Below are 23,750 nucleotides of genomic sequence, written 5' to 3' on the forward strand. Positions count from 1 at the left end.
AAAAACATGGGAGAGTACAAAAAGCATCTAAGGAATGAAACCCAGCATGTGTATGTCCCATGTTTTATGTTTATGTTATATGCTACTAACTTCCAGGAATGTTTAGTTAAAAACAAGCAAACAAGAAGAAAATGCGTAGGATGCTTCTATTCCAGTTTAAAACAATAACACCTTATATCTTTCAATTGGTCAACATCCTCATTCCCAAAACGACATGTGTGTCTTGACTTCATGAATGTGTGTGAATAAGAGCATGGAAATGGATAATGCCAAGCTGTTCTAACATGGGTTACCCGGGGGGGGGAGCGGGGGGGGGTGCAGAGCTGGTTGTGGAAAGTTAATGATTTAGCTCTTACTAACTGAAAATTCTAAATTGATTACTTTGTAACTTAAAAATTGCAAACACCGATTCATCCTACCAGGTTAGATGTTGTGTTTATTATAATCATTAATACTAGAACATGCCAAAGAATAAGGCAGGTTTATGTTTAAGTATCCATCAATCTAGAGATAAATGGAGAGCCTGGTTGCCGTTTACATTTAATTTTGTCTGGCACTATCTTTTTGTGAACTCTAAATGAAGTTGTTAAAATATACCTGTGATCTTGAAGGACTGAGATACTGAAATAATTGGGACATAATGTGTTGCTTTCTTGTATTACAATTCAAATTACATTATCTTTCACCCCCTCTTTTTTTCCAGATGATCAGTAGAATTGAATATGTGCATACAAAGAATTTTATACACAGAGACATTAAACCAGATAACTTCCTAATGGGTATTGGGCGTCACTGTAATAAGGTTAGTCAAATGTTCTTTGCATGAAAGAACAAAGAGTAAAAACTCCAAGCATTGCTTTGGTAAACTTTCAGTCTTTAAAAGTCATAGAAAATTGCATTTGCTGTTGATGATTGTTTTAAAAGCTTGTGCTAGAAGAATGATCAGCTAACTCTATTAACTTAGTAACTTGAAATAAATTTTCTCCCAACTTAACCCAACCAAGGTTAATTATTTATATGGGAAAAAAAATTCCCAAGGGCTTTATAATGAAATGTAATCATATGTTACTTAATTATTCAACAGTTGTATATATTTTTCACTCATTCAAAAAATAAAAAACCCCATATACTTTTTTTCCTGAATGCTAAAATCAGATTTTAACCTTTGTCTCTGAAGTGTGGGTTTTTGTAATATATGTGCTTGTGCCAGCGTGGGAACCACTGACCCATCTGTCACCATGGCGTTAACATTTGCTGACTGAGCATGATCATAATGAGAATTCTTCAGTCCTTGGATTTGTGTATTCAAAAGGATAACTTTTGGGCCTGCTTCAAAAGTAGTTGACAGTTTCTTACTTGGGTGCATCATTGGGTGGATTCTCTACCCTTCCTCCCCCTTTCAAAGGAAAATTATAGTCAAGTGAAATGAATGTTCATACAACAAAATTAGTATGCTTTGGGGTCTCAGAATGGTTGAACATACGGGGTGATTGGGTTTTAGCTAGTGGCGCATGATTGTAGTTAGAAACTAATTGTGTTGAAATTTTTTCTGCAATGATTAGTTTTATTGAGTGAATTGCTTTATTTATCGATTCAATGTTGAGCTCGGGCAGACAGGCAGCATTGGCAATGCACTAAGCATGTTACGATCTGATGATCTGATAGAAATTCTCAACTTCAGGACAACTTGGGGCTTTTTGGTTTTTGTTGTTTTTTTGTTTTGTTTTGTTTTTGGAAGGAAGATTCCCATTTGTTTTATTAAATCTTTAGGAAATGTTTGGTGTTTTTAGGTCTGGCTATACATGTTTACCTTTGTTTGCCTGTATGAATGCCAACTTGTAGCCATTACCATTAGAACTGGTGTTATTTGTTAATGCGTGAGACATAACTGTTGGTCTGACCAAGTTTTAGGGAATTAAATTTTTTGTTGAAAGTTAAATGTTAAATAACAAAAGGTGTGTATATCTATATATAACTTATCTTGCCATTCCCAAAATGCATCCTTTTTTTTTTTTTTTTTTTTTTTTAAATATTATAAAGCTTCTCTCTCTGAAGCATCCAGGTTCTTAATTGTTACTGCAAAACCTGGTAATTTAATTAAGATAAAAGAAATTACTGGTCTTAATTTTTTGGGCAGCTTTGTCAGTTTGACCCTGATCTTTGGCCATTTCTCAGCCCTCCTTCCCCATTTTCTTCCTGCTAAATACCCATTATCCTCCTGTGATCTGTGTTCTGCATGTCAACATTGCAGTACATGGTTTTTGGCTTAAAATCAAATGATGACCTAGATAATACCTCTTTGCTTCCTCCCCTTTAAAAATAGCTTGTTAATTACATAGTTGTATTAAGGTGTCCATTTTGCCCCGTGATGATAACCTTTTTAGGATATGTTGTATCCTCTTTAGAGATATTAAAAAATATATATCATGGAGCAGATTGCTGTTAATACAGATTCAGAGAGACCCTAGGGTAGAAGTGCAGTGTTTCACTTAACTTTTAAGATTCCAATTCTAAATGTTGTTCTTGAACATTTTAGATTAGTGTTTTGTTTATGTAGTTGGTTTTTAGTGTTTTCTTTCTGTATTGTAGTTTGGAAAAATGCCAGTTTTATGAGACTGGATTCTTTGGTTAGCTTGTTCTAGCAGTTTTCTATTCATGGGGAGAAAAGAGTGGGGGGCTTTTGAGGGTTTTTTTTTTTTTTTTCAAGTCAAATTTCTTATTTGGAAAATTGTTCTGAATTTGATATTTAGGAGTGACCACTCCAATCTTAGTGAATTTGTTCATCTCTTCCAGTAATTAGCCCTGCATGCTTATGAAATACAATTTTGAGGTGACTAAATGCCTTCTACCTCTTCCTTACTGAAGATTTTTTTCCCCTGTACAATCTTTTTTGGGGGAAGGGCAGATTGTGATACCAAATATTACAGAGCCAAATTCCCCATTCTTTTTATTTAAAAATTAAAGAGCCAAATGTCACCATTGCTATCCCTGATTCAGGCAGTGACACAATATAGTGGCATTAAAAACTTGAGTATTTTCCAGAATTCAAATGTTCTTGAGCATGTGATTCTTATTTGGAAAACTGAGAAGCTACAGTGCTTGGTGGAAGAAGGATGGCATTTGGCTACCCTGTTCTTTCTCTAATGCCTCGGTGTTGCCTGTCTGCGCCGGCCATTGTTGCAATGTAAGCAATACTGTTTGATGCACTGCCACCCTCTATTGTCTGTTTAGTGTTTAGAATCTCCAGTGGGGAAGAGGAAAAGAAGCATGACTGTTAGTACTTCTCAGGACCCATCTTTCTCAGGATTAAACCAGGTCTGAAACTGTCTCCTATTCCAACCTCAATCCCAAATTCATGTGCTTTTCTTTTTTATTGTTTTATTTTGATTATTTTTGTTTTGTTTTAATTCTGGAGAATGTAGATCTTGCTCAAGCATCTCTTACGTTGGCATTATTCAGACATACTTGGCAAACATAACATTACTAAGATTTTTTTTTTTTTTTTGTGGCTTATGCTTAAAGCTTGTAAAGTTTAGAGAAAACCTAAATGAAAACAGGATTATGTTTAGATCTCTAACATCCACATGAGGAAATGATATGTTGGTCTAGTATTGAAATTCTTTGTCTAATGGTAAACTTGAGATAAGACTGTTTAGTTTTTAAAGATGTATTTGGAGTTGCAGAACTTTAATGCATGAAACATATCTAAATTCTGTTGCATTAGTGATGTATGATGAATATATTCTGCCTCAACTCTCTTCCCCTTTCTTAGTGAACTTCAGGTAAGTGTAGTTTAGATATGAGATCTAGTGTTTCTAGAATTGATTTTCTAGAGTTATGAATTCTCCAACTTCAACCAAATTGCTTTTAATACGCTGAAAGAGCATTATATACTCTTGAACTAGGAAACGTTGCAGTCTAACAATATAACAATAACATCATTGAAGCACTTACAAACAATTACCATTAATAATATGTGAGTTCAATTAAAGGAATGATAATCTGATGATTTAGGGTTTGGCAGGCTAAGTAAACACCCCAATAATTTTCTTTTTTTTTTTCTTTTTTTTTTTTTTTTTTAAGATTTATTTATTCAGAGAGAGAGAGAGAGAGAGAGGCAGAGACACAGGCAGAGGAAGAAGCAGGCTCCGTGCAGGAAGCCCGACATGGGACTCGATCCCAGGTCTCCAGGATCATAACCCAGGCTGCAGGCAGCGCTAAACTGCTGCACTACCGGGGCTGCCCCACACCCCAATAATTTTCTTAAAAAAATCTTTTTATGTAGGTGGAACTCCACATTTTCTTTAAACTTTCATAGAAGTTAGCGAGCTTTGTTACGCTCTTGAGAAAATAAATGAATCTTGATCAGTCAATTTAGTACATACTGAGAAGCAAGTATTGACATGACTAATCAAAAAGAGAAAAGTTGTATTTGGTGTATGAGCATACTTTGTAGTTTAAAAGTATGTTCCATACCTTATACCACATGCATCATCTGGGTGATTGTTTAATCCTTTTCCATACTGTCCACCATTATTCTAGGGACCATCTTCTTTTGCTATTAAATAGGTTTCTGAAATTCAAACTTCTATTTATTCACAAAGAAATAACAATTGTGACTAATTCTTAATTGGAAGGAGCCAGGTGGAGAGGTTGGGGGTTAATTAGGCACATTACAAAGCACCTAGTGCCCAATTTTTGCTTATCCATTCATTCACATATTTATATTTTATAGCATAATCATTTAGTAATTTCCATAAAATTATATTGAATTGTTTATTTTCTCTACATACAGGTTAGTTCAATTGTGAGGAAAGTGATCTTGTGAATTTTTTGGAAGGGCAGGGAAATGTGACCCCTGTTTAAGAGAAAAATTGCTAGATATACTAAAAGCTAAAATTAGTGGTAGTGTTTCTGAGGAAAGTGCACCTCTGCTGGATGGAATTACCCTGGTATTTCCAACATTAACTCATTCCCACATGTCTTTGAAGAATAGGCTGCATTCTATAACACAGGCATAAATTTTACTTGGAACACAAAATACAAATCCACAGAAAAACAGCTTGACCCACCAAAGACATTAGACTTTTTGCATATGCAAATCTATAAAAAATACATTATCTTATGACTTACTGAATATTGACTTTTCCTGGTTTGGTTCTTCCTTTACATATATGCGGCTCTTTGGTTGTATCCTTGGTATTCTGTGGTGTCATGTAAACACATCCATTATGTTTATATTCATTTTTAAATTCCAAGCAGAGAGGGCTACTATAAAGCAGCTTGATAGGTACCAGAAGATGATGAAACCACCAAGAGATTGAGATTTTTTAAATTTTGCATAGTTTTCCTTTTCAGTTGTTTGCTCTTAAAAAAGAAGACACTTCATTTAGCAGTGAAATTATTTTCCCTGACTCATTCTCAGTTTTTATATGAAAAGAAAATTTAGAGTTGATTTGCTTTGTAATTTTTTTGTTTTGAGATTAAAGTTTGAGATCGTGTTTGAGAAGATAGTGTTTGTATATATTTTGTTTTCTTAATAAACTACATTTCATCCATTAGAGTTGTGGAAGGAAAGAATCTAGTAAACACTGAAGTTTTATAAAGTAATCTTTTTAAAAGTTGTGAGAAAATGTCTGATTATAGTTGCAAATGGAGCTCTACTGAATGTAGACCTAAAATAGGAATGAAACTGTCAGGTATATTCTTGTCAGTTCCTGTCTTCTCCATTTGGAAGTATTAAAAGAAGCAATCCCAGAAAATATCCTTTAGAGGAGAGTCATGTCCTAATCACCTTTTATTTAAAACCCACAGAATTCTTAAAGGTATTTTTAAAAATATTTAAAATTAAAGTTGGATATCCTTTTGTGATTGTTTTTGCCTTGTTTTAAGTGTGAATCTGCAGAGCTTAAGTCATAATTTTTGGTTTGCTTAACAAAAATGTAGTTTGCTCATTTTAATATTTGTATACTGAGTCCATTTTCATAGCAAGAGAACCTTGAGTGTGAGCTTTATTTCTCTTTGTGTTTTATAAGACTGACTTTCTCATAGTCGTTTAATAATGTGATTGCTGAGGAAGTGAATTTAATTTTACTAGAGAGCTGTCATCCAGTTAAATTTTACTAAAAATTTAATATTCATTCTTTAATGGTAGGCTAGGTCAAAATAAGTATCTCATTGTTACCTTGGTGACACAGATTCAAATCTTAGTGTCTCATCCAGTGTCCAGTTAAGGCTAGGGTACAGTCTGCCTGATATGTGTTTTTCTTTTTCTTTCTCTTTTTTTAGATTTATTTATTTATTTAGGTAATCTCTGTGCCCAACATGACACTTGTACTCACAGTCCTGACATCAAGAGCCTCATGCTCTACCAACTGAGCCAGCCAGATGCCCCTCTCTCTATAAAAGTTTTTTATCCTCCTAAGAGAGGAGCTTGATCAGATTTTTTTCACCTAAATCAGTCACTTTATTTATTCTTAAACAGACCCTAATAAGCTAGGTAATGTGTTTCCCAGGACGTCACAGATTATAAAGTGAGCAGAAGGGATCCAAAATCTGCTTTTTGAAAAGAACTACAAAATTTAGGCATAACTAGGGGAAAAAAAAAAATCTAGGGCACATAGTATGTACTGTGGGGGCACAAAGACCTGCCTTGTTGGATAATCTTTGTAAACATAACTTAAATAAATGAGTTTATGATCAAGACTAAAATTTGAAGTAAAGATTATTTATTTTGCTTTAGTAGGTAGGTAAATATGAATATATTTTGGATTTTTTTTTTTTTTTGCCAGAAATGGGTATGTTCCTTCTTTTATTTATTTATTTATTTATTTATTTATTTATTTATTTATTTATTTATTTTTAAAATTTTTTATTTATTTATGATAGTCACAGAGAGAGAGAGAGAGAGAGAGAGGCAGAGACATAGGCAGAGGGAGAAGCAGGCTCCATGCACCGGGAACCCGACGTGGGATTCGATCCCGGGTCTCCAGGATCGCGCCCTGGGCCAAAGGCAGGCGCTAAACCGCTGCGCCACCCAGGGATCCCTGTTCCTTCTTTTAAAGTGTTAATCATGGAGAATAAACCCCAATTACTTTTTAAAATTAGCTACGTTATAAAAGAATTTTTATTCTCTGTGTACCATACAAATAAGACCACACTAAACATTATTTTGTTCTAAAATACTAGTCTGGTTTTTAACTCCTTTAAACCGCTAGTTGTGTTATCATGATGTAAATAAACACTAAGTAATTTTTTTTTTTAAGATTTTTGATCAACTTGTATTTCCCAGTAGTTTAACCTGATATGTGGATAAATGTCAGTGGGAAGTAATAGACTGTAATGCATGCTTTTTAAAAAAAATCCTTATTTTTTCATTAAAATCTTGGTTTTGTTGTCAATATCAAACTTTCAGAGTTGTCTTATTTTAGATAATGAACATTCTGTTGGCATACTGATGAAGAATGGCCTTTGTAAAATGGAAGAATTCCAGATAGTTTAGTTTTTGAAACCTCATGCTTGTTTACCAACAATAACAGGATGTCAGATTTCATCATGGCACACAGCACACTTGTCAACTCTGCTATCAAGCATGTATATATTTCTTCACTGCTTTACTAAAGACAGGCTCCTTAGTATATAGTAAACTGGGCCTGTGAAATTGGTTCAGCTAACAAGGATCAACCACTTAACTATTTTTTTTTAACTCGATTTATTGATGAGGACTAGTAGAAGCTTATTGGAATGTTAAGTTTGTTCATTATCTTTTCTGCTTATGATACTTTATTTTAATATAATTGAACAAGATGGTATAGATGCTGTGTAATGAATAGGAAGCAATTCAATTGAACAAGGTTGGAAACCTAATATCTTCTTTATTTTCTTTTAAAGTTATTCCTTATTGATTTTGGTTTGGCCAAAAAGTACAGAGACAACAGGACAAGGCAACACATACCATACAGAGAAGATAAAAATCTCACTGGCACTGCCCGATATGCTAGCATCAATGCACATCTTGGTATTGAACAGAGGTAAGTTTGAAAAATGAATGTATTTATCAGATCCATAGCAAAAGTCACTAAAGGGTTTTTGAAATGTTTTAGCTAATTTCTTATGATACCTAACTATGTCTCTTGGCTGAGGATGTGAAGGACGCTTGTTAATCCTTTTACCTGTTGGCTTTAGTCAGAGCTGAGAAGCCAATTAAATGAGAGACCTTTTGTTTTCTTTGTTTTAAGGTTGCCTCTCAGGGAGAAAATACTGCATGGTGGAAAGGTTAGCATAAATGCAGTTTTATCTTGATGTTTATATTTTTTTGCAGCTGAATACAGTACTTTTTTTCTTAAAGCTAATCTTAGACATTTTATATTTTAGCAATAGAAGTTAAGTTTTGGAGGAGAATGTATTACTTATAAGGAAAATGTTGTCTGAGTCCTGATGGACCAAAAGGGGGGTTGGTAGGCCATCTCATGTTCTCTTTTACTCCTACACAAATTAATAGGATCTGGTTTAAGGTAAACATTGTCATGATCTCTGTGCTTTTTCCTAGGTCCCCCCCCCCCCCCCCCCCCCCCGGCTTTTTGTCTTCCCTTCATCTTTTGTCAGTCACTTTTTGCTCCTTAAAAGAAGCATAGAAATGATAAATGATGTTTCCAGGTTAGGGAACTTCAAGAGAAGAATTTTCAGCTTTAGAAATGTTTAGTGTATGTATGTGAATATATTCATATAGAAGTTTAATTAGCTTTAAAATATTGATTTATTTCATCATCCCTCAAGTTATTTTTTATAACCTCCTGCTACTTTGTTCTTTCATTTTCATTAACGTCATTTGGAAAGTTGTTTAGGTAAATCCTTTTTGCTTTTTAGAATTTAAATTGCACGACTGTTTTGTAGATTTTTTAATAATTTTATATTCTGTGAGTAAACTTTATTTACATGCAACTCATTATGAACTTTTATTTTAAGCACCTTTCTCACAAACCACCAAATTGGCTCTTTCTCCTCACTTAGGAAAACTTGTGTGCTTACTTTTTCTTTATGTTTTCCATAATAATTCCAGCTCATAAATTAATTTTCTTTTCTAGTCGCCGAGATGACATGGAATCATTAGGATATGTTTTGATGTATTTTAATAGAACCAGCCTGCCATGGCAAGGACTAAAGGTAAATGAGACTTCTGTTAACAGTTTTCTGTTTCATTTTAAGAATAAAAATACATAGGGATGCCTGGGTGGCTCAGCAGTTGAGCATCTGCTTTCAGCCCAGGGTGTGGTCCTGGAGTCCTAGGATCAAGTCCCACAACGGGATCCTCTTCTCTGCTTCTCTCTCTGCCTATGTCTCTGCCTCTCTCTCTGTCTGTCTCTTGTGAATAAATAAACAAAATCTTTATAATAATAAAAAAAAATAAAAATACATGTTGAAGAAAAGATTCCCTTTCAAAAATGAGGCTTATTTTTACCTTTTATTGGAAAAATAAAATCTGATCATTTTAACAAGAATTAAGTTAATGGAATCCCATAGTTAGGCCTGAAGAACAATTTCCTCTGGGACAGTAAGCAGGTACCCATCAGTAACCAGTAACTTTAATCTGAATGGAAATTGACATGGGCCAATTAAAGCTGGAGACTTTCTGATTTTGATGTGTTGCCAGTATGTTGAAAATGTATACTTTTTTTGTGTAGTAAAACTGGCTGATCTAGTATAATTATCCTAACATTTGTTTCTATTAATTAGGAGTATCACCTTGACTTTTTTTTGAGTGTCTTAATTATAACTCACTGTGTCCTGGAATTCTAATGGTTTATTTTGCCACTTTATTGATACTTTTAAGGAAAACGATCCTTGTATTTATTGAGCATTTATGAACTAGACCATTTGGTCAGTGCTTATGTGGATAGCTCTATCCAATATGACTTTTACATTGGAAAAACATTTTGACTTCACTTACTAACGTTACTAAATGATGGACCCTTATTTTGGTATTGCTCTGTTTATATTTTTGCCCTTGTGTTAAATATGAAAACTTTTCAGATTTGACTTCACTCATTTTTCTTAAATCATATTCCTATTAAGACTTACCTTTTCCTAACAGCTAAAAACTCTAAAAAGCTAATTGTTTAGAGGAGAGAATTTTTGGCGTATTATACTTTGGTGTCTCTTTTATTCTAGGATTATTTCTCTTGAATTGCAAGTTTACATTTCTGTCTGGTGGGTTAAACTAGTAAGGTTCTTCTCAGTAGTATTATATATGTCATCTGGTTTGATTCTTATTTTCCCCAGGCTGCAACAAAAAAACAAAAATATGAAAAGATTAGTGAAAAGAAGATGTCCACTCCTGTTGAAGTTTTATGTAAGGTAAGTAAGTGTGCATGATGGCTTTTCTTTTTTTTTTTTTTAATACAATAATAATCCAAGAACTCTGAAACTTAAACATCTCATTAGGTAGTTAGCTATTTATCATTTTAAATGTTCATTTTGATAATTCTGAGTATTTTTGAGAGTGGCTTGAACATATGGGTCATTTTATTTTAAGATTTTATCTAAGAAAGAGTATACACATATGAGGGGATGGGCAGAGGGAAAAGGAGAAGCAGACTCCTTGCTGAGCAAGGAACCAGATGCAGGACTCATCTGGGATGATGACCTTGTGCCCAAGGCAGATGCTTAACTGAGCTAGATAGGTGCCCCCATATGAGTCATTTTAAATAAACGTTTTGTGTTTCTGGTTTGTTTGGGCCCTATAATTAATCAGTTAAAATTTTGAGAAAGAAGAAGAGGGCAGGTAAATTTTCTAGTGGAACCTCATCAATTTGCGACAAAATTAGGAAATAATTCTCTTTATCTCTAAACTGGTGCCAGTAAAGAAAGGATATCAACTGTTGGCAGGGACATCAAGGAGTAGAAAAACAAAGGCAGATCATAGCAATCCAAAATAGCCAGTGTTTAACAATATAGATGACAATTTGAGTCAGGCTTATTCCCCTAAAATCTCAAACTTTGTTGAGAAGCCTATAAGTTGAGAATGGAAAAATAGCTCTGTCATGATGGATAACCATGATCTCTTTATAGGAAGAACATGGTCATCTTGAGGCAATTGGATAACTCAGATTATTAGTAGACAGTATATAATTTATATAGTTGGGTGTTAGAAGGAGAAAGTCAACGTGGAGTTGAAATAGTACTTTGTGGAAGGGGGAGAGGTAATGTTTTTATGTCTCCCTGTCCACAGTTTTGCTTTTCCTTTCTCTAGATCTATAGTAAAGGAAGGGTTGGGGTCAGTGGTGAGATACTATATTCTTTTCTGAGACTCTTTGGGATTTATTCTAAATTATAAAATACATTTTAGGTCAGTGAATAAAATGTTCATGTATTATAGTACACCCAAATAACTCCAAAATCTGTATACTTCAGGAAGCAAAACATTTTCTATACACTACTTTATCTGTGCAACATGATGATGCATTTGGCTTACTGGAAAAGTCAGCCATTTTTACAGGAAAAGAAAGGGTTACATTGTCTGCTCCTGGGCTGTCTCTAATTTTGATCTAGAAATAACTAGGTTGTTCTGGATTGGCCACACATAATTGATCAAGGGTACAGTGAACACAGAATGTTAGTATTGCTGTAAAGTAGTGAGATTGTTTTCAGTCTTGTGGTCCACTGGTAACTACTTAATTCATATCTAACACAATATTGGTAGTTTTCTTTTAAGATTTTACCTGTTTTCATAAAGTAGCAATGCATGAAGAAAACTGTTGGACTTGTAGTTGTGGTGGTTTAGCACCATTTGTAAATCCATGTAAAAAGCAAGTTTATTTGGTATATGGTGCTTACCATTAACACAGACATGAATGTATATTAAAAATTTTAAAGTCATGTTAAGAGTTTCGATAAACAATGTACAATATATCTATCACTTAAAAGGTTTCAGCTGTCCACTCCTCAACAGTGAAGTAACATGAAAATGAAATCTGTTTATATCAATACAGTCAATAAAATTAAATGTTGCAAGTATGTCCATTCTATCTCACCTTAACCTCCCACTGGGGAGAAGTTTCTCAAAATTGGAAGGTTGTGGAAAGAGATGGTCTCTTTTAACTTAGAAACATTTCACATTCACATATACTCAAGGCAGGTGTGGGGATTTTTGTTTTAATTTGCATTTCTACATTCCTGGTGGCAAAATCTTTTTGGTGATAAATAGCTATAGGCTTAAAGATGTTTTTTTTTTTTTTTAAGATACTATTTATTTGTGAGAGAGATACGAAGAGAGAGGCAGAGACACAGGTAGAGGGAGAAGCAGGCTTCATGCCGGAAGCCCAATGTGGGACTCAATCTTGGGACTCTGGGATCACGCCCTGAGCCAAAGGCAGATGCTCAACCGCTGAGCCACCCAGGCGTCCCTTAAAGATGTTTTCTATACATTTTTGAGAATCTTTCCTAAGAAACTGAGCATGGAAAAAGTTTATGGCCACAGATGTACTTATTAGTATTGTTTATGAAAATGTTAATACCTAAATGTGTAGTTATAGGGAACAAGTTAATTATGATGTATTCACTGGTGTGGATATTATGCAGCCATTCAGAAGCTTATGAACAGGTTGGAAATAACAGAATGATAATTGCAATAAAATGTTAGTGGAAAAACAGTATGTTATGTATGTTATATCATCACAGTTATGGAAAAAAGAAAAGGCAAACCCAGTCTGTTCCTAGGATAAAGCATTGGATTGATTTGTATCACAACAGTGGTTGCTTTGTATGTTTGTACTCTTAGTGATTTTACTTTTCTGTTTATATAGGTATACAGTTATCCAAAAAGAGGTGATTTGAGAGTCAGGGAGAAAGTGCCAGTTCACTGTTCTATTGTGGCAGAGGAGGGGTATTGGCCTCCATTCTTCCATTTGTTCAGTGTTGCCATTGAATTATTAGACACTGAAAAATAATAAGTGGGATATCCAAATTATTTAAGAACATTATACTGTAGGGAAAGGATTCATGTTTACTTTGCCAGTATTCCAAAATGTACATGATGAGGTGGTCAGAATGATGAAATTGTGTTAAATTTATGAGGATACCAAGTCATATTGTAGTAAGTTTAGTTCTTGATCTTATGGCCAAGTAGTGAAACACTCCTCAAAAACAAATTTTACTTGTATTTAGATACTTTTTTTTTGTCTTAAATTTTGTTCTTTGTGTTTTAACTCTTGAACTTGTAGGGGTTTCCTGCAGAATTTGCCATGTACTTAAACTATTGTCGTGGGCTACGCTTTGAGGAAGCCCCGGATTACATGTATCTGAGGCAGCTATTCCGCATTCTTTTCAGGTTAGTTTTTAAGGTGTTTTTAAGACTATAGATTCCAGTGAGGGAAATGAGTTAAATCCATCCAACACATCTGTTCTGACAAGTGGAAAATTAACATGAGTTTAAACCCTATGAATAAAATTTTAAGAAACTGAGGTGTTTTGTTTTTTTTTTGACATCTTTCCATTTGTGGTGCAGATGTACCTGAAATTATTTTTGTTTCGAATAAGAAACAGTTGACTCAAACTCAAAGTAGAATCTAACTTTTCCGTGATAATTGCAATTCATATTAGATACAGAAGTGATTATTGGGGGACCTTGAAATTTTCCAACTTTGCTACAGAACCCTACTTAATATCAAAACTAACAGCAATTAAAATAGAGTTATGGGGTCTATGATTGTGTGGATGCAGGCCTCAGACTCTAGGGTTCACTAGGTGCAACCTAGAATTGGTCTTGAGTGGAGGGGGGAATAAAGTACATGTGGCTGGAAATTTTAGTTGGAAAAGAGTAAGAGTTGAGGGTAATCCTCTAACCCCAGAAAAATCTTTCCAAGCTACCAACATACACATATCTCCCACAAGCTTACATTCTTATACTTACTCTGATTTGTTCTTAGAAGGTACCTCTTATTCAGATGGTTCTCTAGATAATTGACAGCCTGACTCCATGTTTTTGTTGTTCACTCTGCCTTTTATTCCCACCCCGCTGCCTCTTTGAAGAAAGTAATAAAGGCGGCTTCTTTTTGTTAAAAAATGCCTTTACTGAATTGAAAGCTCAATAGAGTGTTTAGCAAGACTCTATTATTAAAGGATTAACATATATCATTTTATATTTTCCAGGACCCTGAACCACCAATATGACTACACATTTGATTGGACAATGTTAAAGCAGAAAGCAGCACAGCAGGCAGCCTCTTCAAGTGGGCAGGGTCAGCAGGCCCAAACCCCCACAGGCAAGCAAACTGACAAAACCAAGAGTAACATGAAAGGTTAGTAGCCAAGAACCAAGTGACGTTACAGGGAACAAATTGAGCACAAAATTGGGTAATTCATTCATTGCTAACAGTGTTAGATCAAGGAGGTGGTTTTAAAATACACAAAAATTTGGCTCTGTGTTTTTAAAAAAAGACGTCCTTGGAAAATTTGACTACTAACTTTAAACCCAAATGTCCTTGTTCATATATATATGTATATGTATTTGTATATACATATATGTGTGTATATATATATTATATCATTTCTCTTGGGATTTTGGGTCATTTTTAACAACTGCATCTTTTTTACTCATTCATTAACCCTTTCCAAAACACATTTGGTGTTGGGAATATGCTATAATCAATCAATCCAAAATCCTAGACCTAACACTTGTTGATTTTTAATAATGAATCTGGTTGGCCATGGTATTTTGACTTTCTTCCAGACTAACAGTGTTAAGAATTTTTTTCTGCATGTTAATGCTTTAGCATTTAAAATGGAAAATTGTGAACATGATCTAATTTTCAGAGGTGAGTCTGGCATTGCCCCCAAAGTGTCTATCTTCTCAGTTGCAGAGCATCTCATTTGCGCTCTTAAAAGCTCAAATAACTGAAAAGCTCGACACGTCTTTCCTAGTCAAAAAACCAGGTCTTTCTTAGTTGCTGTTTACATAAGGTTCTTAATTTCAAAAAAACAATTTTTTTGTTTTGGGCTTTATTTTATAACATCTTGCAAATATTCAGGGTCTGGGAGTTCATTGTGGAATTGAATTCTGCAGTTAGGCTTCGCGAATTGAAAAAACTGGGGCAAATGCCATTGAACTGGTAGTCTGTTTCTTTTCTGTCTCTGGCAATCCTAGTGCTACTAAGGAGTAGAACTGTTAGGGCACAGTTCCATTCTTGTCACTGTTGCCATACAGTTCGACTCCTGTGTTTCATGGTTTTGTTTGTTTTTCTTTCCCCCCTTTCTGGGGCTTATTACCTCCTGATACTTGCCTAGTTTCTGGAAGTGGTGGGCAGGTAAGGTTTGGTCTTTGGCTTCTAATTATTTAATTTCTGAACAACTGCTTTAGTCTGAACTTAGTCTTCTTTGGTCAATTTTTTTGGAATTGTATTTAAACAATTTTGTGATTTAAAAATAGACTCTAATCTGAGGATACTTTTCAAGAAATAGCATTCACTGATGTCATCCTCATCCCAGCAGCTTATCTATTAGGAATGAAGTTGAGATTTTTCTCTTCCACGTTTCTGTATTTGGGAAGGATTCATAGTTGAAGACTTAATGTAATGGGGGTTCTTAGATGATGAAATTTCAGCTCAGGATAGCAAACACTAATGGTTGCCTTTGCATCTCAGTTGGGACTTAATTGTCCCTTTGAGTGTTTTAATCATTGTATGACTAATCGCAGTGTCAACCTCTTAATGAAGTAGGTTTACTAGCTAGTGTCGCTGAGAAATGATCCTACCAGTGTAATGTTTTAGATTTAGGACTTGTTATACCTGATATCTATAGGGTATTTACTTTTTTTCATAAAATGAAACCAATTTTTGCCTAAAGCTAGCTGGGATAATAGGATCATCACGAGTTGCATTTTCTAGAACTAAAATTAGATTGAAATCTCATCTGACCTAGAACATTTCACTTCAGGCATTCAGCAGCTTTCAGAAAGAATTCCCTTATTTTGAATTAGTTCCATTGTTAGTTTACTGTTTGTCTCTTTCTCAATAAACAAGCAGAATTTTTGTCCTGCCTTATTTAGGTCTTAAAGATGAGAAGTTGGATCCACGGAGTTAGTGTGTTTCCTTGGAAAGAAATTGTAAATTAAGTTTAATCCTTAATTTTGTATTGTAACGATTTTTCATAAAAGCAACTTTAAAAATCTTATAAAATTTTTACGGTGCTTGGCTGGCTCAATTAGTATAGCATATGACTCTTGATCTCAAGGACATGAGTTGGAGCTCTACATTGGAGGTAGAATATATTTTAGAACAAGAAAGTCTCATAGAATTTTCATAGCAGTGTTAGACAAGGCTTGTACAAATTATCACATAAACACCAACTTGTAAAATTTTGAAAAATTGGACTTTCCATAAAATGTTATCATTTACCTTTGTGATAACCTTCAGAGAAACATTTTAAGGTGGTATATTTTGACTCCAAGTGAAATGTTGCTTGCTACTAAAATGTTCCATATTGTAGAATACGAACAACAAAATTGTATTTGATCTTTGATTTCTTGAAAACATTAATTTTGGGTATAGAGCCCCAAACAGATCTCACATGATATCCCTTATGTATAAAGCTATGGAAGTATATCAAGTTTGAGGGTGGCATGAAAGTAAATAGTTTGAGCCTATTTTCCTGACCCAAACCCCCTTATCCAGACTATCAAGAAATCTTGAAGTCTGGAGTTGAAGTCTGGAATGAAGATAGTCACTTTAGGTTACTTATTTCCTGATTTCAATCTCTAAGTATTAAGAGTGTTTTAAAAAGCATACCATCTTAGGGTCCATTACAATAGTTTTTTATTCAAGGAAGAGCCCGTGCAACTCAACTATTTGCTGATTCCAAGAAATCCTTTCAGTGATGATAACATCATAGTATTAAAATTTTAGAAGATGCTTTTTAAATACAGCATCTCAGTTTTCAGAGTTACACTCTTCAGAGGTTTTCCACAACAGAGAATACAGTTTCTTAAATGAGTCTTCAGCAAGTAAAGCTGTATATTGCAGGAATATGTTCCTGGAAAAATCCCTCAAATGGTGCTCTTGACTAATAACATATTTTGCATTATTATTTTTATTTTTGAAAAATCTATATCAAATGTTTCTGTGGAAAAGTATAAATTGTTTCAGCAGTTGGTTAAGAATTTTCGTTAAGAGATTCTAAAGTCTGCCTTACTCTTATTTCAAAACAGTAAGCTGACTTACTCAGCTAAGATGGGCTTCTTCTATGTATTAGACTTCTAATTAATTTTCTAAAGAAAAGATCTTTTGAAATATTCCATTCCAAAACCTATCAAAAGAGTATGAAACAAGGCATTTCTCATAAAGCCCACCACAGTGGCTAATTTTCAGTGTTCATGTGCCACAAGATTATAATTACTGTTTTGTACATGTTAAGGAGAAAAATAAAAGATTCATATCTGAGGCACCTTCAAATTCATTTCACTTCCTTTTCTTCAACTATATGTGATTATCATAAAAGTACTCGTCAAGACATTTAAGAAGTACTAAAGGAAAAGGAAATATTTTTAGGACATTCAGAATCCAGTTAAGTTCACCATTTCTTTAGTTGAGGTCAGAGAAGGGGAGAATTCCGGAAGGTAGTGAAGCCAAAGTTGGATCCTTACATAATTCTTTTCTCATTATCTTTATCCATCTGTTCACTACTCCTGCCAGTGATACTAAACATAGTTTTATCATCGTGTATGTGGATGTCAAATTGTTGACAAAAGATAGATTTTTCCATCACATTCTCCTACAATGTCCATGGTCTTCCTTGAGTTACCTTCCAGTATTTACTGGGATTCATCTACCATTTATGTTTAGCTTAACTTTTTCTGACTTGACCAACTGCTGCTAGGAATGTGGCTGGTCACTCAGCAACATAACCCAAATCACAGGGGAAGACCTTGAAATATCTGGAGACTGATCTTCTCTGAATACACTCAATCTAAAGAAGTGCCAGGGAGCTACATCTGCTTGCTGAAATTTTTGTCAGCTTTTTTCACTATGGACAGTACAGCTGGAGAGAAGAGCTCAGTAACCCAACAAGAAATGAAGAAGAGTGTGCAAGAGTTGATTTGTGGTGATCTGAAGCCTACATCTCCAAGGCTTGCTGGACCGATCAAACTTCAACTTGTCAGATTGGATGGATAGGATACCACAGCAGTTAGAAGACAGAAGAGTTGAGTGTTGCTGTGACTCAGTATATGCAGATCATCTACCAGTTGGGGAAGGAATCCATTTTAACAGGTATTTTAAAGTTCAACAACCTCAGAATTCTCTATTAGGGAAGACAAAAGAAATCAGAGTTTTGTTTTTTTTTTTGTTTTGTTTTTTTAAATACAGTTTAGGGGTAATGTGTACTTTGTATACTTAAGATGTCATTTATTTGTAGTGATAGAAATAAAATGTATTTTCTTTCCCAATTTCTAATACATTTTTTTAGTTAGGAAAAGTTATTGTAGTTGTTTTTGTTTTTCTTAATTAACTTTTATAGTGTCAGTCTGATTCAAAATTGTCCAAGCTTGATCTGATTTTTTGTGCAAACAAAAATTCCACACAAGCATGTTATAGAAAAGTTGACTCATAAATGGCATTGCATTGTGAAGATGAATATTGTCTTCAAACTATTTTTTAAAAGTTCTGTCTTCTACTGTGAAAGGATCCAAAAATTTCAAAAGCCCATCAAGCCATACTATTATATAAATAGCCCTTTGAACTAGTTTGTGGTTCTGTTTAAAAAAGAAAGTCAAGGACATATGAAGTGAATTCAGAAGTAAGAGCTGATATATACTATTCAGATTTTGGAGTAAGGGGTAGAATCTCATTAGTTAAATACACATAAACATTTTTTTCCTTTTGCAGATTTGAAAAGGAACTTAAATGTAGCTATTATAATTCAGTGATCCCAATGATTGTCCAACCCTGTTTTAACTTTGTTTTTTCCTTTTTTTTTTTTTTAGGGACAAAGGGTTCCATTCCTTATTTTAACTGTTGTTGCAGTGAAGATGGGTTTTGGGACTTTTAGAAGCCAGAAGCCAGGAGAAGACTACCCAAACTACAAGATAAAAACCAAGGACTCATGCAGGCTGGGGAAAAAGAATGCTTAGCATTCGAAGATTGAATGCTGAATTACCTGCTAAATGCTCCCATTGAGATTTTTCTTTTAACTTCAATAACATCTTAAAACAATTCACTGGAGAAGCATTGATCCCTGGATGCACACATACCCTACCACTGGCCAACCTGAAGAGTTATATCTGGATGTGACTGCTCTATTCTACCAGGAATATTTTTAGGCTAGCCTTTGTCTGATCCCTAAGCAATTGTAATCATTAATTGACCCAGTAATTTCTCAAATACCAGATTAAAAGATGAACAGATAAATTCTTATTTAGATATAATTTTTATCCCTATTAAAGACCCCAAATTTTCTAATATTTTTGTTGACATAACTTACCTTTTCTTTTTAGTTAGTGACAGTGGTTTCTATTTTAAGGCTGTTTTGTATATTCAACATAGTGATTAAATTACTCCATATATTGTAACTGCATAGCAAGCTATGATAAACTGTTTTAGTAGTTGTGTAAATGTTTTTCTTTATCATATTTAAGTATAATTGCAGGACTTCAAATGCTCATCAGGGTAAGGGTCATTTCTGTTTAGCTAATTCATAGTGTTAATCTGCTTTTGATACTCTGTATTTTAACATTGGAATTAGGTTACAGAATATGGTCTTATTTTAAAATTTAATTCATTGCTTTGACAGCCGTTTCTTTTTATACTTACCTTGGTATTTCTGTTTAGTAATACACCAAATACTCCTGTGGTGAAGTACATTTTCAGAAAGTTTCATTGTTTTGTTTTTCATTTTTGGCATTTGCTTTATGAATTTTAATACTTGGGCAGGCAACAAAGGTCTATTGTGTGCCTACTCTGTTAGTAATGTAGAGAGAGAAAGAAGTATATGACACTTACTTGTTTGTCCTCAGGTCTCAAGCACAATATATTTTTAAATGGATGAAGATGACTTTCTGTTCTCAAATGGAAAAGCTCCTAGTTAACAGGTTGAGACAGTATTAAAACCAACAAATGATCTATAAATATTTGACATTATTCTGGGGAAAAAAGGGCATATATGCGTGCTAAGTAAATTATAGAAGCATATTATTTGTCCCACTAAAGCCCATTGGAGATGGCCCACCAAATGTTTGAGAAGCACAAAAAAGGGAGAAGTTTATGATTAAGAAAAATGTGATTTCAGTGCTAAAGAAGTGAGAGATCAGAGTGGGCTAGAAAGAGTTATAATGAGCCTGCAGGGGGTGGTGAATCAAGGGACATGGGCACCTCAAAGAATGGCTGTTGGTGAGAAGAGGGTACTAATGGGATTCTCATGTTATTGTTGAAAAGTAGGCATATTTCCTTTCTGTCTCTAGCCATATATAAAGCTTGTAGGTAATAGAGATCAGCATTTCCTTTAGTGGTCTTTAACCACAGATGGAACATGCAGCTATTACTACCTAAAGCTGTTTTCTATTCAAACCTGCCTGGATGTGGAAGTCTTAAAAGTCTAATTGTGGGGGAGGAGGGTAGTGTGTGTAGGGTGGGAAGGCTTAAGTAAAGAAAGCCAAAGTAAAGGCTTCAGTTGTTTATATTTTCAAATCTGGAGCAAAACCTTTCCTTTTTAATGTAATTGATGAAAGTAAAAAATTTTGAAAGGTATATGGTTTGTGTATAAAAATCATATACATAGCAGTTTTGTGTTCTATGGAATAATTCAATTATCTTTTGAATACATTCATTGTTAAAGCTTACTGTTACTTATATGCATCAGAAATAATGTGCAGAGAGGTTCCTGCACACAGTATGGTTAAAATGTATATACTTTGTAGTTTTTAAGGCAAAGCAATCTGTTTTTCATTCAATAAATATTAGAACACATAGTATGCTCTAGGTACTAGAGAAATAGAAGTAAACAAAACAGGCTTATTGGAACCACCAGTAATTCTCTAGCTTGAGAATTGTGTGCTGACTGGGAAGAATGATACAACTCCTACCTAAAAGCATCCAGAAAAAGGTTTTTTGTTGTTCTAAAAATTGAGCTAGTCATTTTCAAATAGATGAAAATAACACAAATCACCATTCTCAAGTAATTATTAGCTCAATTTCATCCAATTTCCCAAATTTGGGTGTAGGTTTTTTTTTTTTTTTAATCTTTTTTAACTTGGAATTTTAATTATTTTTTCTGTTCTGATTTTTTTTTAACAGGTTTCTAAGCATGAATCGAGGAACAGAAGAAGCAGAGCAGATGATCGGAGCAGCATTTGTTTCTCCCCAATTCTAGGAATTTTAGTTCATATGTACACTAGCCAGTGGTTGTGAACAACCATTTACTTGGTGTAAAGAACTTAATTTCAGTATAAACTGGCTCTGGGCAGCATTGGTGATGCCGTGTCCTGAGTTGTAGCCGCTGTAATTGTGAATATTAACTGAGATAGTGAAACATGGTGTCCAGTTTTCTATTGCATTTTTTCAAGTGGAAAAGTTAACTAAATGGTTGACACACACAAATTGGTGGAGAAATTGTGCATATGCCAATTTTTTGTTAAAATCTTTTATTTTGAACTATACTGCTTTGAGATCTCATTTCAGAAGAACGGCATGAACAGTCTTCAGCCACAGTTGTGATGGTTGTAAATGCTCACAATTGTGCATTCTTAGGGTTTATCCATCCCTGGGGTTTGCAAGTTGTTCACTTAAAACATTCTTAAAATGGTTGGCTTCTTGTTTGCAAGCCAGCTGATATGGTAGCAACCAAAGATTCCAGTGTTTGAGCATACGAAAGACTCTGCCTGCTTACCTGTGCTAGAAATAACAGCATCTAAAGTGAAGACTTAAGAAAAACTTAGTGACTACTAGATTATCCTTAGGACTCTGCATTAACTCTATAATGTTCTTGGTATTAAAAAAAAAAAGCATATTTGTCACAGAAGTTTAGTTAACATCTTACAACTGAACATGTATGTATGTTGCTTAGATAAATGTAATCACTGTAAACATCTATATGATCTGGGATTTTGTTTTTATTTTGAAATGGGAGCTTTTTGTTTACAAGTTCATTAAAAACTAAAAACTGTTTCTGTAAGGAAATGAGATTTTTTTTAACAACAAAAATGCCTTGCTGACTCACTATGAAATCAAAATCTCCCCAATTTTTTAATAGACTACTTCAAGCCATTTGTTACATACTATTCCTTTGCAAATCATTTTAGATTTAGTGTTATAACTTTTCCTCAGATTTTTTTATTTAAAAAAATTATTCTTTCGTCTGAAGGGGAAAGGCATTCTTTTATTTTTCCTTTTTTAATGACTTGCAGGCACAATACCTAGTAGCTGCAGCTGCCAGGACTTGGTGTTGTAATTCCTGCAGCCTCAGACTACACAGCTGGACTGATTTTGAATAAGAATGAAAGCGTTAAAGGGTTTAACTACCATTTGTAGTTTTTCTTTAAATTCCTTGTTAATTGGAGTTGAGCAGATTGATTCTTAACCTTGGAGAGCATCCCACCAGGTGAGGTTCATATGATTGCTGACCCTCCCTTTGCCCCTATTTTCCTTCAGTTATCTGTGCTTCCTCTCAATCTTAAATGCACTCATTTCTTGCCTCTTTCTGACCCAAGAGAAAGAAAAGCTTGACGGTAATTCTTTAAATAGTGTAATTTATTCATTTGTAGATTAAAAGAACCTTTGTCTGAAAATGTGACAGGACCTGTTGTGTAAATGTAGGTATTTTGTAAAAATAACCTTGAAACTGTACATTGACACATATTTGGTCGGATTGTGTCAGGCTTAATTTTTTTTCTTTTTTCTTTCTTAAAACTACTTTAGCAATAATCCCATGAGTACCACATTCTGCTATTAAAGATCTGTTAGCACCATCACATGCAGAAATCTTAATGAGTGCAAACTTGAGGTAGGCAGCTTACTTGTGTTTTTTCTGTCCACCATGTCAGTTAAGGTATTTGTTTCTTGACTAATAAACCCTTTGATACTTTTAGCCAGAAATCAGTCTCATAAAGCTATTTTTGAGTATAGTTTGTGTAAAATAAAAATGTTTAGCTTTGGTAATAACTTTTCCAAGCTGAACTCCCTCTAGCAAGATATTTTTCAGTGCTTTTATTTACTATGCACTTAGACTATGCACTTTTTCTGAAATATTTTTGTAACACTTAACTTTTTTGTATTTTTGCCATTTGAAAAGGTTGTGGTGTAGTTGGTCTGTAATTAAGTTGCAGATTTAAAACTGCTGTTAGCTTTGTAAATCAAAATATAGGTGTTTTTGTCCTGGTATATCTTCATTCCATCTGCAGCTGGAGCTGGAATCCCATTGATCTTCTAGCTACCATTCATTTTCTTCACAGTTCACAAAAGAAGAATGTGAAATTCAGTGAATGCTGTTACTAATCCTGTCGGGAGATGAATCTCATTTCACCAAAATTAAATTATGTTTTTCCACTAAAATGATGATACAAGTTGAAGACACATCACTCTGAAATTGGAAGACCTCACCACTTAAGGCTCCGCAGTGGCTTACCCAGCTGAACTCTAGGTTACTACTCTACTTTGTTCACCCATTGGGGGGTGCAGTTTTTTTTAAATGTTGGGAGATGGCCATTCTAACTACTGTTGAATGTCTCTGTTTTGGGAAGGTATAACAAGAAAATAAAAAAGAATATATATGAA

General features: G+C 34.2%; 1 protein-coding gene across 11 annotated transcripts in view; it reads left to right on the plus strand.

Annotated features, from left to right (window-relative positions):
- The window catches only part of CSNK1A1 (casein kinase 1 alpha 1), a 50,392-nt gene extending 26,642 nt beyond the window's left edge, over positions 1-23,750 (plus strand). The window contains exons 4-13 of one of the 11 annotated variants that reach the window (XR_003131090.3): positions 704-802; positions 3,232-3,315; positions 7,891-8,030; positions 9,084-9,162; positions 10,279-10,353; positions 13,218-13,324; positions 14,146-14,258; positions 16,040-16,096; positions 20,000-20,074; positions 21,276-23,750. Coding sequence is in view for 9 of the 11 variants with exons in the window: in XM_035715608.2 (XP_035571501.1) it covers positions 704-802; positions 3,232-3,315; positions 7,891-8,030; positions 9,084-9,162; positions 10,279-10,353; positions 13,218-13,324; positions 14,146-14,294; positions 18,971-19,035 (798 nt within the window). In the remaining 2 variants the exon portion in view is untranslated. Of the gene's footprint in view, positions 1-703; positions 803-3,231; positions 3,316-7,890; positions 8,031-9,083; positions 9,163-10,278; positions 10,354-13,217; positions 13,325-14,145; positions 14,300-16,039; positions 16,097-18,970; positions 19,863-19,999; positions 20,075-21,275 lie in introns of those variants that run through there. The other 10 variants (XR_007410322.1, XM_049109256.1, XM_035715609.2 and 7 more) reach the window with 10 other exon arrangements.

Source organism: Canis lupus, chromosome 4, assembly GCF_003254725.2.
Source record: "Canis lupus dingo isolate Sandy chromosome 4, ASM325472v2, whole genome shotgun sequence".
NCBI classification, from domain to species: Eukaryota; Metazoa; Chordata; class Mammalia; order Carnivora; family Canidae; genus Canis; species Canis lupus.